Below are 16,969 nucleotides of genomic sequence, written 5' to 3' on the forward strand. Positions count from 1 at the left end.
TGGACCTTGTAATTTTGATTGTCGTGATTTAAACTTTTGTTTTTTTTCACTTGTTCGTTTAATGATCATTTCACCATTAATTAATAGAAATTTAAAAACTAAAAAAAAAATTATTATCAAATGACCCTAATTATTACAATGTATTTTCCTTTTTGAAACCTAGACAATTGGTTTCAATACTCAACAAAAAAGTTAAACTAAAAACTAAACATTGAAGTCAAACTTTGAAAACTAAGGAGTCTTTTCATCATCATTTCGATTTTCATTCTTAATTTTTCTTATGAAAGTGAAAACTTATTTAATAACTACTTTTAATTTTCAGTTTAAGAAAAAATGAATGCTGAAAAGAAAAATCTAAAAACTTACAGTCAAATTTTGATAACCATTTTGTTTTCACTTTTTGAAAAACTAAAAACTAATTTCTAGAGTTTTAAATATTAGGTTGTCAATTTTCGATTTTGTTTTTTTTTGGTTTTTTTTTTTAACTAAAAGTAATTATCAAATAAGTTTTTAAACTCCAAATTTTTTCTAAACAAACTGAAAAACAATAGCTTTCGGTTTTTATTTTTAAAAACTTAAAGGTTAAAAGTTGTTATCAACAAGTTTTTAATAAATAAAAAAAGTGAAAACTGGAAAAAATTACTAAAAAAATAAATATGAAAAATAGGACGCGCTCTGAGAGGTGAATTAAATTTTAATATTTACGAAGTTAATTAACTTTTTTGGTTAATTAACGTTGGATGCTGTGTTCTTTTATCAGATAATCAATTCGTGCATCGGCTCCATCACAATCAATTTGCAATTGGCTTTGGAAGTAAAAGCACTCTGCTCTCCAGCTCCCTCCCCCTCTCTCTCATCATCGCCGCGTGCTGAGGTTTTGGAGCCATCGGACGGAGGAGAATGGAGAACGCCGACGTGTTCTTAGGACTGCACGACTTTCTGGAACGCATGCGTCAACCGTCGGCCACCGATTTCGTCAAGTCCATAAAGAGGTGAAACGAATTTTTAAGATTCCGATCGTTCATTTCATTGCTTGTTGATGTAGTGATGATCTCTAATTACTGTAGTTGAGAATTGAGTGTTAACAAAGATGTGTTGTGTTTGTTTTGCATTGAATTGAATTGGATTGGATTGGATTGAATTGGACTGGATTGCAGTTTCATAGTGTCGTTTACGAACAATGCTCCTGATCCGGAGAGGGACAGCGCTGCAGTGCAGGACTTCTTTTCCCGGATGGAAATTGACTTCAGGGCTCATCCACTTTGGGCGGGCTGTTCAGAGGAGGAGCTCGACAGTGCCGGCGAAGTGAGTTTCAACTTTGAGCTTGAATTTGACATTGAATTTTACACCCTTGTTCGATTTTACGAGTCCAACTATTTGCATTGTCGTTTTGCTTGCTATAAAGTGTTTTGGCTAACAATCTGTGTTAATATATGTATGATTTGATTTGTTGATGTTGTTGGTACTTTTTCGTTTGTGGATTTTTGTTAAATGCAGGGACTGGAGAAGTATGTTATGACAAAGTTGTTTCCTCGCGTATTTGCTTCGCTTCCAGATGATGTAAAACTTGATGAGCAACTGTATGAGAAGATGGCTTTAGTACAACAGTTTATTCGGCCGGAAAATTTGGATATCAAGCCCACCTTTCAAAATGAGACTTCATGGCTGGTGAGTAGAGGACTACCCATATGAAATATGTATAAATGAATACACATATCAAACAGGGGTAATTTGTTTGAGGTCACAAAATATTTCAACATTAGGATTGAATTAATCAACATTTTGGGTTTTAAAGATAGCTCAATGAAGAGAAATTTTAGCAAATGGTATTAACCTTAGATGGAGAGGAAGATTCTTTATTCCAATCTATACTAGAAAATAAATAGAAGATTGACCTCTGCCGAAATACGAAATTGTTTGTTGACCTAAACCAAATTTCCAATATTAGATATGCACGAATGAAGTACATTATATAAAGATATGGTCATGGATCTTAATCGAGATGTATTGATTTGCATATGAGCCGTCTATATTTGTTATAGGTCCTTGTTCAAGGGCCTTCTCGGAGAAAACCTACACACATGTTGACAGGTATTAAAAAAGAAATAGTCATGATGATCGGAGGTTTTCCAACGTAGGCAGTAGTTTTTATAGCTCAGACAAATACCTAATTGAAAGAATCATAAAATAGAGATCACTTCCCCCTTTACAGTTCTTCCGAGGTGTGTGAACTGACTGTCTCTCCATGTGTGCGGTAATTAATGTGTCTCGGTCTCTCTAATTTGTAATTCAACTTTGTTTTTCTTAGGGCCCATTTGATTACCATGTCATTTTTTCTGCTAGAGATAGAGGGAAAGTATACGTGAGAAATTGGAATGGAGAAGGATGTAGGGAGGTGGTGGGAGGGAGGACGGAGAAACGAAGGAGATAGTATCTGAAATCAACTTAAAACTGTCTCCCAGTTTTTTGTTTTAGTTTTCATTTTGTGTTAATCCATAGCACAGAAAATGATAAATAAACCTGAAACGAAATGGTTATCAAACAGCCCTTAGGTTTTTATTATTTTCCCGAGAATGTGCATGGGGCATTGTTCAATCATAATTTATTGTTTCCGACTTCTGTGTATTTCGACTTAATTATTTGTTTGATACCTCTCAAAAATCCTTACCCTGGCTCTTTTTTTATTTTTTATTTTTATTTTTTTATTTATTTTATTTTTTAATCTTCGCAGCTTGCACAAAAAGAACTGCAAAAGATCAATATGTATAAGGCACCGAGGGATAAGCTTGTGTGTATCCTCAATTGTTGCAAGGTTATCAATAACTTGCTGATGAATGCTTCTGTTGCTTCCAATGAGAATCCCCCTGGAGCTGATGAATTTCTTCCAGTCCTAATTTATGTTACTTTAAAGGTATGACCAACTTTTATCATGGCTTGAATTATTTGATTAAACATTTACCTTTGATGCAATACATATGATCTTTGATTTTAAGTAAATTTTTGAATTATTGTTCCCCCTAGAGGTGGGTTGTGCTCTTCAGTTGAAGAAGGCAACAAAGTATGTCAGGTTTACAAAGTTGCTTTATTGTATCGATGCGATGCAGGCAAACCCTCCACAACTGCACTCAAATTTATTGTATATACAAAGGTACAGGCGACAATCTCGATTAGTTGGTGAGGCATCCTATTTTTTCACAAATATGCTCTCCGTTGAGTCCTTCATCTCAAATATTGATGCAAACGCTATTTCACTGGATGAATCTGAGTATGACAAGAACATGGAAACTGCTGGAGCACTTCTTTCAGGACTTTCAACTGATTTGGATGGTCAGTATACTCAAAGCAGTCCATTTGCAGGATATGTACATAGATCAGAATCTATGGAAACCAGACATCAACCTCCAAATGCCAACAAGGACCCAGCAGCACAGTCCAAATCTTCAGAAACAAAATCCCGAGGGAAGAAGATACCTAATGCAAAGGATAACTCACCCTATTCAAAAATTCCATCTCTTTCGGATTTGGAGAATAAGGGTGCAGCAGTCCTTGTAAACAACGATCAGGTGGGCCAGGTTTTCCAGGAGTATCCATACTTGTTTGCGAATGTTGGGGACCTAAGCATCAATGATGTAGAGGACCTTCTTAATAATTACAAGCAACTTGCATTCAAATATGTTTGTCTTTCCAAAGGGTTAGGCGTTACTGCTCCATCTCTTCCTTACAATTTGCATACAGAGTTCCACCAGCATACTGAAACGGTAAAGCAACAGGAACTCTCTAGAGCTGTAGAGCAGAATAATGAGATGTCAAATGACACTGATAAGGAGGATGATGGATTAAAGGAGCCCTTTATTGATGTCGAAAATTTGGAATCTAGATTGTCACAGGATCAAGCCGCTGCACCACAGAATGGTTCACATGAGGAGTCCTCTCAGTAGCAGCTGTACCAGGACATGTATTTTGCAGGAGTATGTTGAATTTCCAGTGCAATCGCCACCATCAGGGATCCATTTCTCCTTTTTCCTATTGCAGATGGAATATCGTCTTGGTTGGCGATGAGCTCTATCATTGTCCATTCTCACTACGTAATTGTCAATATTCTAGGTAGAAATGAGGGGCTACAAATTTGTTTGGGAATGCATCAAATTGCATTTATATGAAGATGGAAAAATATGAAACTCTCAGCAGACCCAGGTGCAACAGTGTATGCTTGGAGGCACTCGTAATCTCACACACGTAGCTGTAGAATGATCCTGAGCCACAGGCATGCTGGAGACAATCAAATGTGATTTTCACCGTAGTTGCACCATTCTATCCCTCATTAACGAGCAGAATGTATGTTCTAACTTCGAAATTCCTCTGTTCTTTTATCTGTAATGCCACACTATTCTGCACAAGGTTCTCGTGATGTTACTGCAATTGTATGTGGTTTCTTCATTTTTGCATTCTACTGCTATCGTCGTTCTAGTTCGGCTGCACCAGGAGTTTAGTGTATGATGTATCTAGCTATGGCTTGATATTGTAGCTTATTCACACTTCACAGTGGTAAAAATTAATTTCGAGTGAGACTTTCATGTGCTCAACACTTGTGAAAAATGTTAATCATGTAGCAAAAGTACTCGGTATTCTGAGTCGATAGAAGTTGAATTTTCCATGTCCGACGTCGCTATCATCTCTGGTTGGCATGCTATGCTATTGTATGATTGTTTGACATTTTCATAAGAGCAGTGCTGTTCATCAGTTGATTTGCAAGGATGACTTGATGCATGTGGGGCCAACCACACGTCGAACAGCTAGGAGCTGGCGTGCGCATATGCGATTGATCGTAGCAAATGTAATCAATACTCTGAATCGAAAATAAGTTTGAATTAGGGTGTACGCAATCATCTCTGGATGGGATGCTATGGTATGCTGTAGGTTTGACATTTTCATAATAGCATTGCTATGTCACTTGGTAGCGGGGATGACTCTACTCTCTTCTCTCCCCACCTGCCCTCCGGCCCCCTTTGGAAACCAAACCAACAGCAATTAGGAAGTTGAGAACATGGATTGGATTTTCTGATGTAAGATGTAATTAGTCATATTTTTCACGTGCTGGTTTTTGCCAATAAAAGGCCGTACATATTGACTTATTACCACAAGATGATTCAAAGGAAACAAACCACTATATTATTAATAAATTATATAAAGGTGTCGGTATTACTTGGAGTGGAGTTACGATATTTAAACTTTTTTTTTTTTTTCAAAAATACGACCGAGATGGGATATTTAAACAATATATATATATATGTTTGCTTTTTATTATGCGTTTTGTGTCACTTTAATTTGTTTAGTGTCAATTTAAATCATAGACAACTATTGTTAATAGAAATAAACAAGGAAAAGATAAAAGTTTTGGAACTTATTGTATTGTGTGATTCCTTGTTACTTTCCTTTTGTAAATTGTCCGATGGCCTTCATGTCATGCCTCCAATTCAATAATACAGATCATAAGATAAGGTACTTTGAAGTCGATGTTTCTAAAGAACAAATTAATTTATATAACTTTTAGTTAGTGAAACCAGGAAAACCAACAAACACAAACAAATCAAAAGCTTCCAAACCCTACTGAATATTGATCGGTTAGTTCCTTATTTCAGAGAATGACTTATATGTAATTGTATCGTCATATTCTAATAAAATAAAAATATGTGCAAAATTTTATCTTTGATTTCACTGGTAAACGTCACGTAATAATATACTCGTATCACATAAATTATTCTCCTGTTTCCTGTTTGATTTGTGAATAGCCCGGCAAGCCGGCCAACTCGAAACAGATCACCTCCCTTCTTGTGCATCACACCCCACTACATAAAATATTACATAATATTTTGAGACAGCCTTCAATTATACTGAATTTTTCAAACTGGGGGGGTCTAAGATCTTCATATTATAAAGATTCACGACACAGAGATTTGAATTATATATATATATATATATATATATATTATAATTCATTTTAATACATTTACTTCACCGAATCTGAAGTTTTTGGTGAATACATGTATTTTTGTTGGAATGTTGATATATAACTAAATGAATGTTTAGGGGTAAAGTACAAAAAATTACCTCAACTATCGGTGTCACGACACTTTCATACCTTATCTTTTAAAATTGACAATGTCATACCTCATATTTAGAAATTGGTCCAATGTTATACTTTTCGTTACTTGGCCGTTTATTTTTCAGTTAAATGCTAACGTGACTTGATTCGGAATCCACTTTGTATTAAAAATCATTAAAATATTATTAAAAACAAAAAAAAATTTATTTAATATTTTTTAAATATTAAAATAATAATAAAAAGTAAAAAAACAAAGAAAATAACCCTCAGTTCCCTCCCCCTCCCCCCTCATCTCTCTTCTCCCTATCTTCATCTTCTTCCCCCCACTTGCAAACCCCAAAAAAAAAAAAAAGAAATTCTAGTTTGTCTTCCCCCCTCCCTACCCCTCTTCTCCCTCCTACAACCCACACCAACTCCTCCCCCCCCCCCCCCCCCCCACCCCCACCAAGAAAAATTTTTTTTTCCAATTTGTCTTCCCCCCTCCCTACCCCTTCTTCTCCCTCTTGCAACCCAACCCATATCCCGTCGGCGGGAAGATGGGTGTGCAGAGAAGGTGGAGGATGGGTGCGTAAGAGGATGTGGAGAATGGATGAGAGTGGTGGATTTGGGGTTGGTAGGGGGTTGGGTTGGGTTGGGTTGGGGGTGGGGGGGGGGGGGGGGGGGTGAGGAACAAAATGGGTTCACTTTGGATTTGTTTTTTTTTTTTTCTTTTTCTTCTCCATCTTCTTCTTCTTTCTGGGTTGCAGGGGGTACACGAACTGGGTTGGGTTGAGTTTTTATTTTTATTTTTATTTTTTTCTTATTCTTCTTCTTCTTCTTTCTGGGTTGCAGGGGCTTTTTGGAGGGGGGAACTGGGTTGGGTTGGATTTTTTTTTCTTTTCTTTTCTTCCTCTTCTTCTTCTTCGTCCTTCTCCTCTTTCTCCCTCTTCTTCTTCCCCGCGGCGGGGCGGGGGGGGGGGGGGGGGGGGGGGGGGGGTGCTGATGGGTTTTCAAATTTTTTTTTTCCTTCCTCCTTTTTTTCCTCTTCTTCTTCTTCTTCCTCCTTCTCCTTCTCCTTCTTCTTCTTCCACAAGGGGGGTTGATGGGTTTTCAAAATTTATTTATTTATTTTTCTTCCTCCTTCTCCTTTTCTTCCTCTCCCTTCTCCTTCTCTTTCTTATTCTTCCGCGTGGGCCCCGGGGGGGGGGGGTGTGGGTTGATGGGTTTTCAAAAAAAAATATATATATATATATATATATTTTTTTTTTCTTCCTCCTCCTTTTTTCCTCCTCTTCTTCTTCTTCTTCTTCTTCCTCCTTCTCCTTCTCCTTCTCCTTCTTCTTCTTTCGCAGGGGGGGTTTATGGGTTTTCAATTTTTTTTTTTTTCTCTTCCTCTTCTTCTTCTTCCTCCTTCTCCTTCTCCTTCTTCTTCTTCGTCGGTGGGGGGCGGTTGATGGGTTTTCAAATTTTTTTCTTCTTCTTCTTCTTCTTCTTCTTTCCTCTTCTGCAAGGGGGGTTGATGGGTTTTCAAAATTTTTTTTTTTGGTTGAAGATTAAGAAGGGAAGAAGATGAAGATGAAGATGGGGAGAGAGAGGGGGGGGGGAATGGACGAATAGATGGATTTTTTTTTATTTTACTTTTCTTTATTATTTTAAAAAATATTAAATAATTTTTTTTTTAGTTTTTAATAATATTTTAATAGAAAGTGGGTCCCGAATCAAGTCACGTCAGCATTTAACTGAAAAGTAAATGGCCAAATAACGGAAGGTATAACATTGGACCGAATTCTAAAGATGAGGTATGACATTGTCAATTTTAAAAGATGAGGTATGAAAGTGTCGTGACACCAATAATTGATGTAGTTTTTTGTACTTTACCCAATGTTTAGAATATACTTTTTATAGGTTAGTGGAATCTTTATGCTTAAAATCCCAATTCAAGTAGTCATTTATTTGGTACCTCCCAAGGAGCATGAATATATTACATGTATATGTATATATGTGTATTTGGTCATTAATCCTTTTCTTGTTCTTTATATGTGGATGTATGCAGTATACATGCGTATTTCTTTGGCTTCTACACATTCCTACAGCCTTTTACATTCTACTACACGTGCAAATGAGGGGTCCTTGCTATGTGGTTCTTATAATATAAATTGTGCATGGTCCAGCTTGTTTCTTCCTTAATCTCACTTCATAGTTCATATTTCTCCGACTAAAAAAAGTTCATATGTTTGTGAACAGATATCACATTACCATTGTTGATTTTGTCCTTAAAAATCATATTTAATGGAAGTGGAGAGTTGCATTTTGATGGATTTCTTGTATTTATAATCAGAGTTTGACATTTGCTTTCATCTCTTTCATAGGATTCAAAAACATTTAACGTGTAAATCATATTTAATGGGAGAGAAGAGTTGCATATTGATGGGAGAGGAGCTGCATATTGATTCTCGTATTTTATACTCAACTAAGAAAGAAGGATTCGAACTTGATAATTTTAACATGTAATATATGAATATGCAACATGTGGATGCAAATTTTCGTCTTCTTCTTCTTGGACAAAATTACACCTACAAGACAAATAACACTGTACGCGCCCATAATGAATTGGGAGGGGGATGCGCACTTTGGCTGAAGAACCTCCGATGCCAAAGTTAGAATTTTGAGGGAAAAGTGTTTGGAGAATTTAGAAAATTTTGCAAGAGAGTTGTTATTGAGTTTTGGAGATAATGAGATGATATTTATAGGGGTGTGGCCGGCCCCTTTGGGAGGATGGGGACTGGCCACTTGGATGGTTTTCTTGAATCATTCTTCTTGTTGTACAAAGTTCTTTGAACAATTCAACACATTCTGGAACTTGATTACTTTGCACCTTTGGAAGGGCTTTAAGTTTAGAAAGCCTAGCTGTCGCTCACTCCCATTTCAGTTTTCATGTTTTCTCAAACTCTCTCTCCCCTCCACTGCTTTCTTCTTCTCTCTCTGCTTCCTTAGTCTTTCTCTCTCCTTCATCTCTTCCTCCAAGTCTTCTCCTGTCCTCCTCACGGATTCCTTCTTCTAAACCATAATTTTCCCTCGCCCCTTTCGAATCGGAAGCAGAGGAAGAGGGTAAAGGGAGTTCGATTACTTCAACTTGGCCCTGTAATGGCCTGTCACTACTGCAGAGGGAGTTCGATCTCTTCCTTGTTTTAACTATTAATTTAAAAAAAGATTGATTTTTTTTCGTTTTGATTGATTTTAATTTGGTAAATTAAGTTGAGTTTTCTGTTTTTGGTTTCTGAATTAGTTTTTCTACGATTGGGTTTTTCTTGTTTCAGCTCAAATGCTGCAACCTTGTTTACTACTGCTGGTTTTTGAATTTGGTTTGATTGATTTTTTTTCGTTTTTGTTGATTTTAATTTGGTAAGTATTAAGCTTTTGTATAATATTGTGTAATGCAGAGATGAAAACTGAAAAGCATGAGTTAAGTTGACTTCTCAGTTCAAGTTCAAATATGTTGATTAGGGCATGTTGCAGGTTGATTTCTCACTGAGGAATGAGGATGCAAGATAAGGAAGCATGTGATTCAATCTCAGATATATATTAAAAAAAAATAACCGAACCGAAATCGAAAAAAATCGAACTGAAAAAAATCGAAAAAAATTTGAACCTAGCTGAAATTTCGGTTTGGTTTCGGTTTTGGCAAAAAACTGAATCGTCTCAAACCGAACCCAGCCCTAGTGGGGAGTGTACCATTGACCAGGTAGTTTATAATAGAAATTTGCGAGTTTAGAGTTGTATTAACTTGTGACACTTCTGGTGCTAGCTCCGCCTATATGCTTAGCTTGTTTAGATATTCCACCGAGATTTAGTGTTTGAGTTGGTGGTCAAGGGTGGAGCCTAGGCTAGTGCATCCGCGCGAGCGCTGTCTGCCTGCGGAACTTGAGTGAGGGTGTAAATCTGAAATGCCTCAAGTTGCTTGCGTACTTTTTCTAAGTATTGCGCCATCCTTAGATGTTTTGCCATGTAGTCCCCAGTAGTCTAGTTGATGATTAGCTAGGAATCGGAATGAATTGCAAGCTTTTTCACCGCCAAGTCTTTTTCCATTCGGAGGCCTGCTAGTAGGGCTTCGTATTCTGCTTCGTTGTTGGATGCCTTGAAGCCTAGAGTAATCGCCTGCTTGAGCATCGAACCGTCTGGGGTGACAAGGACCATGCCTGCTTCTGATCATTTGTAGTTGGATGAGCCGTCAACATGTAAATGCCAGAAGTATCTGGATGAGCCGTCAACATGTAAATGCCAGAAGTATCCATCGGGCGAAGCAGGCGTGGCTAAGGCGTGCTTGACTACCTCTAGAGTGTCGTTGGGTCGCTCTGTTGGGTTGCTTAGGCTAGGCGTGAAGGTGCGGTAGAGAGCTGTGGAGCTGAGGCCATGTTACATATAGCAGGAGATGCTCAACTGCTGGTATCGAGCCATTCTAGTGCTAAATTATAAAGCAAGGGTCGACTGGGGTTGTGTGATGCGCAGCAGGAGGTGGTGCTCAACTTGCCGATACATGTTGCTCCTATGTTGAATCTTCTGGAGCGACGAGGATAAAACTTACTTTTGAGTGTCCTTCTAGTGTTCGTTTACCCTTGGTGTGCCTTTTGAGTTGAGTTGTTGTGTTCGTCAAAAAACTTTGCACTGCCAGTGTTTGCGCCTTTATCGTCCCGCTTTTGGATTGGGCGGTATAGTGCGTCATGAGGATAACTGCTTGCGTTTGAAGATACAACTTGAGCTTCTAGGTTGCAATAAATGTCACCAAAGTTAGCTTTTGAATTTATGGTAGCTGGTTACCGCATCGATGAGAGCTTTTGAACTGTGGAATACAGGTAATTGGGCCCCTAACTCTTCTCGTATGAGGGTAAAGCTTATTGCTACTTCAGATGCGGCTGCTTGTCCAGTTAGACCTTGAATCTTTTTTAGAGTAGTGGGGGACTTCATATTCAAGATCGCTTGGATTTGCCTTGAATATGCATTGGCGAACCTCGTCCTAAAGTGCATGTTTTTCAGCCAGAGCGAAAGAGTTTGCCAGAGTTAGATCTTCTTTCATGATCAATTCTCCAAACAGCGAGTGGTTTGTTGGGAGTCATTTTTGGAAGACTGCTTTAGTTATTGAGTCGTTGCATCCGACTATCTTTGCCTTCTCTGCTTTGGACCTCTTCACACAGTCGTTAAACGACTCTTTTGGGTTCTTCTTGACGTTGAACAAGTGGCAGGACTTTTTCTTGATCGAGCGATATGATGAATATTCTTTGGCGAAAACCAAAGAAAATTCATCAAAACTCCGAATGGATTGTGGTGGCAGGGTATAAAACCAATCTTGAGCCTCGCGTTGTAGAGTGGTGGCAAATATCTTGCACATGAGATCGTCGCTGTTTCAATAGAGGATCATTGCCCTTCGATAGTGCTTTAGGTGTCTTTCTGGGTCTTCATCCCATTTAAAGGATGTGAAATGTGGCATGCTGAACTTGCATGGAGGCACTGTTTGCTCGATCTCATCCATGAAGTGTGACCAGCTTATGTTGGTCATATCCCATCGTAGTGCCTCGTTAGTGACCTTGTTGCGTTGGAAATCGCACAATCGCTTGATCAGGACCTACTGGTCTACTTCTTCCTGAATTTGCCTTTGTTGGGGGTAATAGAGCTCTTGGCTGCTCTCGGTCGTGACCTATTAGTCTAGGCTGCTCTTTTACATGCTCGGCTTGTCTATGTCACGGCTGCGATGCATGTGGTTCATTCTTCGCAGGCAAAGGAATTCTTCGTAGGCTGCTGGTTGAGCTTGAGCCGAATTGAGTGATTGCTTCTCTCCGTCCTTTGTGCTGCCTACTCCAATGTAAGGTGGATGATGTTCCGTACGGGCATAGTTGCGAAAGAACACTTCGCCTGTAAGGTTGCTTATGTTGACTATCAGAGTGTGGCCCTAACCATGAATGTATGCTTGTCTGTGGGCCTAGTCGAGAGTGCGCGCTCCTCCACACATTAAGACGGGAGTATACGCTATCTCGGGGGCCCAATCGAGAGTGTACACTGCCCGAATGCTAAGTTCGTGGCTGGTCAAGTGGCTGCTTGCCGGGGACGCTGCTGGAGAAGTTCTTTGTTTGCTTTTGTCCTACTTCGGAACACTTTGTCTGGGGCACGTTGCATCTCGGTGCGTTGCAAGAGTTGATTCACCAAAGTTATCTGCTGTGCGAGGGCGCTTGTCAATTCTATGACTTGTCGAGACAAGTATTATTCTCCATTTGGGTTAGAAGAGCTTGGAAGAAATGCGTCTCCTTGAGTAGTGGAAGTGTGGTAGACTCCGGGCACGAGATTTAAGTTGGGAAATGTCAAATCCACGGAGAAATGTGGTGAAAATGCCCATGGTTCAATTGTAAGCCCATAAATTTGAAGCTGGGATGGTTGAACTAATCTTCGATCGATTTGGGCTACTTGGAAGGCCATAGGAGCAGGCTGGGCTGCGAGAGTAAGCTGCTCGGCGTGTGGCGCACATGGGTGCGAAGCTAGGGCTCGACTTAGCAACGCGTTGGGTTCGCACCGGGCTTGAGTGGCTCGAGCCATCTCTCCTTGGGCTTGGGCCCGTGTGGGCTTGAATGACACGACTTGGGCCTTGGTTGTGGTGTCGTGGGCCTTGCCAAGGGTGGCTGCTGTGGTGGTTGCCACGGTGGTACCCCATAGGGATGGTGCCTCTCCATTCATTGTTGTGTTGAGCCTCATAGATCGTCACAGTCCTAATCCTTGAACGTTGGAATTTCCGTTCGTCGAGGTTTCCGAATCTCTTGCCATTGTACTTTTCTTTTACGTTTTATCGAAGAATTTTTAAAAATAAAAATTCCAAGAATAAGAATGTACGAAAAATCTACAAGTGAACAAGAAAATGAAAAACCTTGAATGCGAGAGTCTTCTACGAGTGTTTGATCAAGACTCTCAATGAAAGCTCCAATTTGTGGATGTAAATTTCCATCTTCTTCTTCTTAGACAAAATTGCACCTACAAAACAAATAACACCTTAGGTCAAGGCCAAGAGCCTTATGTGCCCATGATGAATGGGGAGGCGGGGTTTTGACCGAAGAACCTTCGATGCCAAAGTTAGAATTTTGAAGGAAAAATATTCGGAGAATTTAGAGAATTTTGTAAGAGAGTTGCTATTGAGTTTTGGAGAAAATGAGATGGTATTTATAGGGGTGTGGCCGGCCCCTTTGGGAGGATGGGGACCAGTCACTTGGATGGTTTTTTGGGTGAGATTCATGATTTGTTAGCTAATTAATATAATTAGAAAGGAATGATTTGGGGGTTACCTTGTGGAGAAGATTTGATGAGGATGGATGAAATATGTTTTGAATAAATACCTATTTTGAGCACTTTTGACTTGATTGAGGGATGATTGTCCGCTAATTGGGCGTAGAAATCCCAGTGTGGCTCGAGGGTAATTTTGTCATTTTTACCCCAGAATCCACGTGTCACCTCCATATTTTTCTCGATTATTTTTTGCTCCACACAACATTATTAAGTCCTTAATATATCAACCGAACAAAATTCTTAGTTGAAAAAACAAAATCAATATAGATTTTATTAAAGCAATGTCAATGGTGTTTGGTGATAGATAAACATGATTGATAATTGATGGGATGAACCTCTTTTACAAGTGATAAGGTCCACTCCTATACACTCGATCGTACACACCACACATAAAAATGTCATGCATCTTAGGCTAAAGTGCCAAGCAAGGGAGCTTGCTTGTTAAGATATGGTAGAATTAGTGTACCAAATGCACCTTTCATGTGCCTCCCACGTTCTGTGGTGCATGGTTTGTCTGATGAGATGTATGCATCTCCAGCTTCAAGTTCAATTTTTCCCTGCACCTGGTTTGTATGTGCCTCAATTTTAAATCTAAAATGTTCATCCAACCCAAACTCTCATACAATAATACAAAAAGGACAATTAAGAACAACTGTATCATTGAGTGATATGAACGATGTGGCTATGATTGAAAACAGAAAATCTAACAGTTTGGATATCAAATCTAACCGTTGAAACACCTGTAACATTGAGTGCTACGTAGCATTGAATGCACAATCATTTACTCTAATATTGCTACAACTATTGAAATGTTTTAGGATTCATAAGTTTTCAATTCCGTTGTAAGTTGTCATTAAATGATTAAATGAGCTCATTTGTTAGGAGATCTAGATTTAGCCAAGATGGCTAGAGCATATTGGTCCATTCCACATCAACGTTAAGATTCTCCTTGTCCATAATTTAGATGAATTTAGTGTAAATTATCATATCGTTTGTCATACCAGTTAGATGAGTTTTTGTTATGAAAGTAAGGTTACACGTGTTTGACACTAATATGTAGTCAATTGAATGTCTTTTTTTAGATTTAACTCTTTAAAGTAGAGCTTTTGTTGTTTTACGACATCGCTTGGAGATGCCCTGAGTGAGCTTACTCTATGACAGATGATGCTCGTGATGCTGGCTCGATTCGTGTTAAATAATAATCAATTTTAACATACTAATTTTGTGTTAATTGTTGATTCTTATTTTCTTTGTATTCTTTATTTGGTACTTTCTTGATCGATGCTAATATTGGTTTCTTGAGTTATACAACAGCTACAAAACAAGAAAAAAGGTTTTGGCTTCTCAAGGTTTATCTGATTTTGCTCTCTCTAGCTAGGGAGGTAGTTTTGCACCGCTCTAAAAAGTTTATTCTGCAAGCTGGATAAAAATTTAAACGGAACGAGTGTATGATGATACCTTAATGGAAAGATACAAATATCAAATGCAAAAACCACATTTACATTTTTTTTTTTTTTAATTTTGAGAGATGTAAACATGAGTTTTAACTTTTACGTTAATGGGAGAGAAGTAAATTTGAGATCTTAAAAAAACAAAAAGAAAAAAAATTGAGATCTTATTTTGAGATATCATTTCCTTTTTCTCTCTTTAACTAGTGGAGATCACCTTCTAAAGATATAAGTTTACAGTTTCATTTGCATTTATCTGGCTAAGATGAGCATTTTACATCTCATCTATAAAAAACTTTACAACCAATATAAAAAGATAAAATACTCACTTCAAAACACTTTGCATCTCCCGCTCTAATAAGTTCCATTGTTTTAGTCGAATGCAAGGGATCTAAGCTCACTCTATAACAGTAGGGTTTCATGACCTCGTAAATCAATAATTAAAGTATCATGTTATCCACACATTTAGTTTTACTTCTCATATACCTTTCTTAATTTCTGGTCATTGAATAAATTGAAGAAGATTAATAACTAAAAGTTAACAAAGATGTGTAATCGGTAAAAATAAATGCGTAATCAGCACTATCATAATTAAAAAGATGGGAAAATTAAAATCCCCTACAGTTTTTCTATATCATTTAGATTAAACATTTGTGCCTTTTTAAAATTTGATTAAAGTGCTTTGACCAATAATTACCTCTATTTTATAAAATTAAAATACTTTTTGAATTTATTCTTTTATCTGCATAATGCACTTTTTGTCACATCCCGGCCCGGGCCCCCATCACATCTCGGGCTCGACTCCGCCGTAGCACGATATTGTCCGCTTTGGGCTCCAAGCACATCCTCACAGTTTTGTTTCTGAGAACTCACGAGCAACTTCCCAGTGGGTCACCCATCCTGGATTGCTCTCGCGCAAACTCGCTTAACTTCGTAGTTCCGGTGGAACCCGAAGCCAGTGAGCTCCCAAAAGGCCTCGTGCTAGGTAGAGATGAGAATATACATATAAGACTTACAGAATCCATTTATTTGGGCGATGTGGGATGTTACACTTTTCCTTATTTAGTGGAGATATTAGTAATTAAACTATATTTTCTCTTCTTCCAAATATGTATTTTCGATCACTGTTTTTTTTTTTTTTTTTTTTTTTTTTTTTTGTTATGCAAACATTTAATATTATTTCTTTTTCCAAATGATTTTTTCTTTTTCAAATAGTTGGTGGTCAACATAAAAGCTCCGTGTAGTTTTTTCAATTTTTTTGTGAAATTATATTTTTTTGCTATTTTTTTAAGAATAGTTGTTGATGAATTATTATTAGGTACAATACATTACATATATATTATCTGCGGGTATGTTTGAATTTACAAAAATTATTAATTGGTACATTTATTTGCAATTTTGGTACGTTTAATTTGATACTTATTGTTAAGATTGGTACATTATTTTTTATTTTGGTACGTTTTATTTTGTACACATTGTGTATTGGTACGTTTATATTATTCACAATCATATTTTCTCTTAACGTACTAAAAGAAAAACTTATTTCGATACGTTTGATTTTGGGGGATTTAAAAATATTTTAAACTATTTTGGAAAGAAAATATCTTAAATCGTAGATAATTATTGCTAAATTGTAGCATTATTGTGAAAATAAATTGAATCTAACCAACTTTTTTTTTTTTGCAATTATCTCTAACGGAGGAGAATGTAATCAAAATGCTAGATTATAGGAAATTTGTTACAATATAATGTGCATATAGCACCAAAATTATGACAAAAAAAAAGTTTAATCAAATCACTAAAAGACATGGATGTTTGATCTACAAAATTCAAAACTGAGGCGCCTATATCAAAAGATGCTCTATTGTTTGACAATTGACTTCAAACTACATATATCATTTGAAAAGGTAAAAATTGCTTGGTATAAAGAAAGCAGCACATCACAGTTTAATAATCTGGTTTCAACATCAAAAGAAGAAAACTAGAAATTAAATGCCATTAAACTATATTTGAAGTTTGATCTTCCAAATGCAAATGTGGTCAAATATGCATACCTTTAGAGACATAGGATTAATATTAGCTTAATTAGTAAGTTCGTGGAAGATGATTATGTAAAGTGAAA

The 16,969-nt window shown here is 37.5% G+C and overlaps 1 protein-coding gene across 1 annotated transcript; it reads left to right on the top strand.

The window, feature by feature from the left end:
* Positions 1 to 732: 732 nt before the first annotated feature.
* On the top strand, positions 733 to 4,445 carry LOC137718154 (vacuolar protein sorting-associated protein 9A-like). The gene is made up of 5 exons (XM_068457656.2): positions 733 to 992; positions 1,158 to 1,305; positions 1,498 to 1,668; positions 2,732 to 2,911; positions 3,105 to 4,445. Exons 1-5 carry the CDS (start codon positions 901 to 903, stop codon positions 3,936 to 3,938), a joined length of 1,425 nt encoding a protein of 474 aa, XP_068313757.2. The 5' UTR covers positions 733 to 900; the 3' UTR covers positions 3,939 to 4,445.
* Positions 4,446 to 16,969: the final 12,524 nt, after the last annotated feature.

The sequence above is a fragment of the Pyrus communis genome, chromosome 8, assembly GCF_041283825.1.
Source record: "Pyrus communis isolate YQ-2024b chromosome 8, ASM4128382v1, whole genome shotgun sequence".
Taxonomy (NCBI): Eukaryota; Viridiplantae; Streptophyta; class Magnoliopsida; order Rosales; family Rosaceae; genus Pyrus; species Pyrus communis.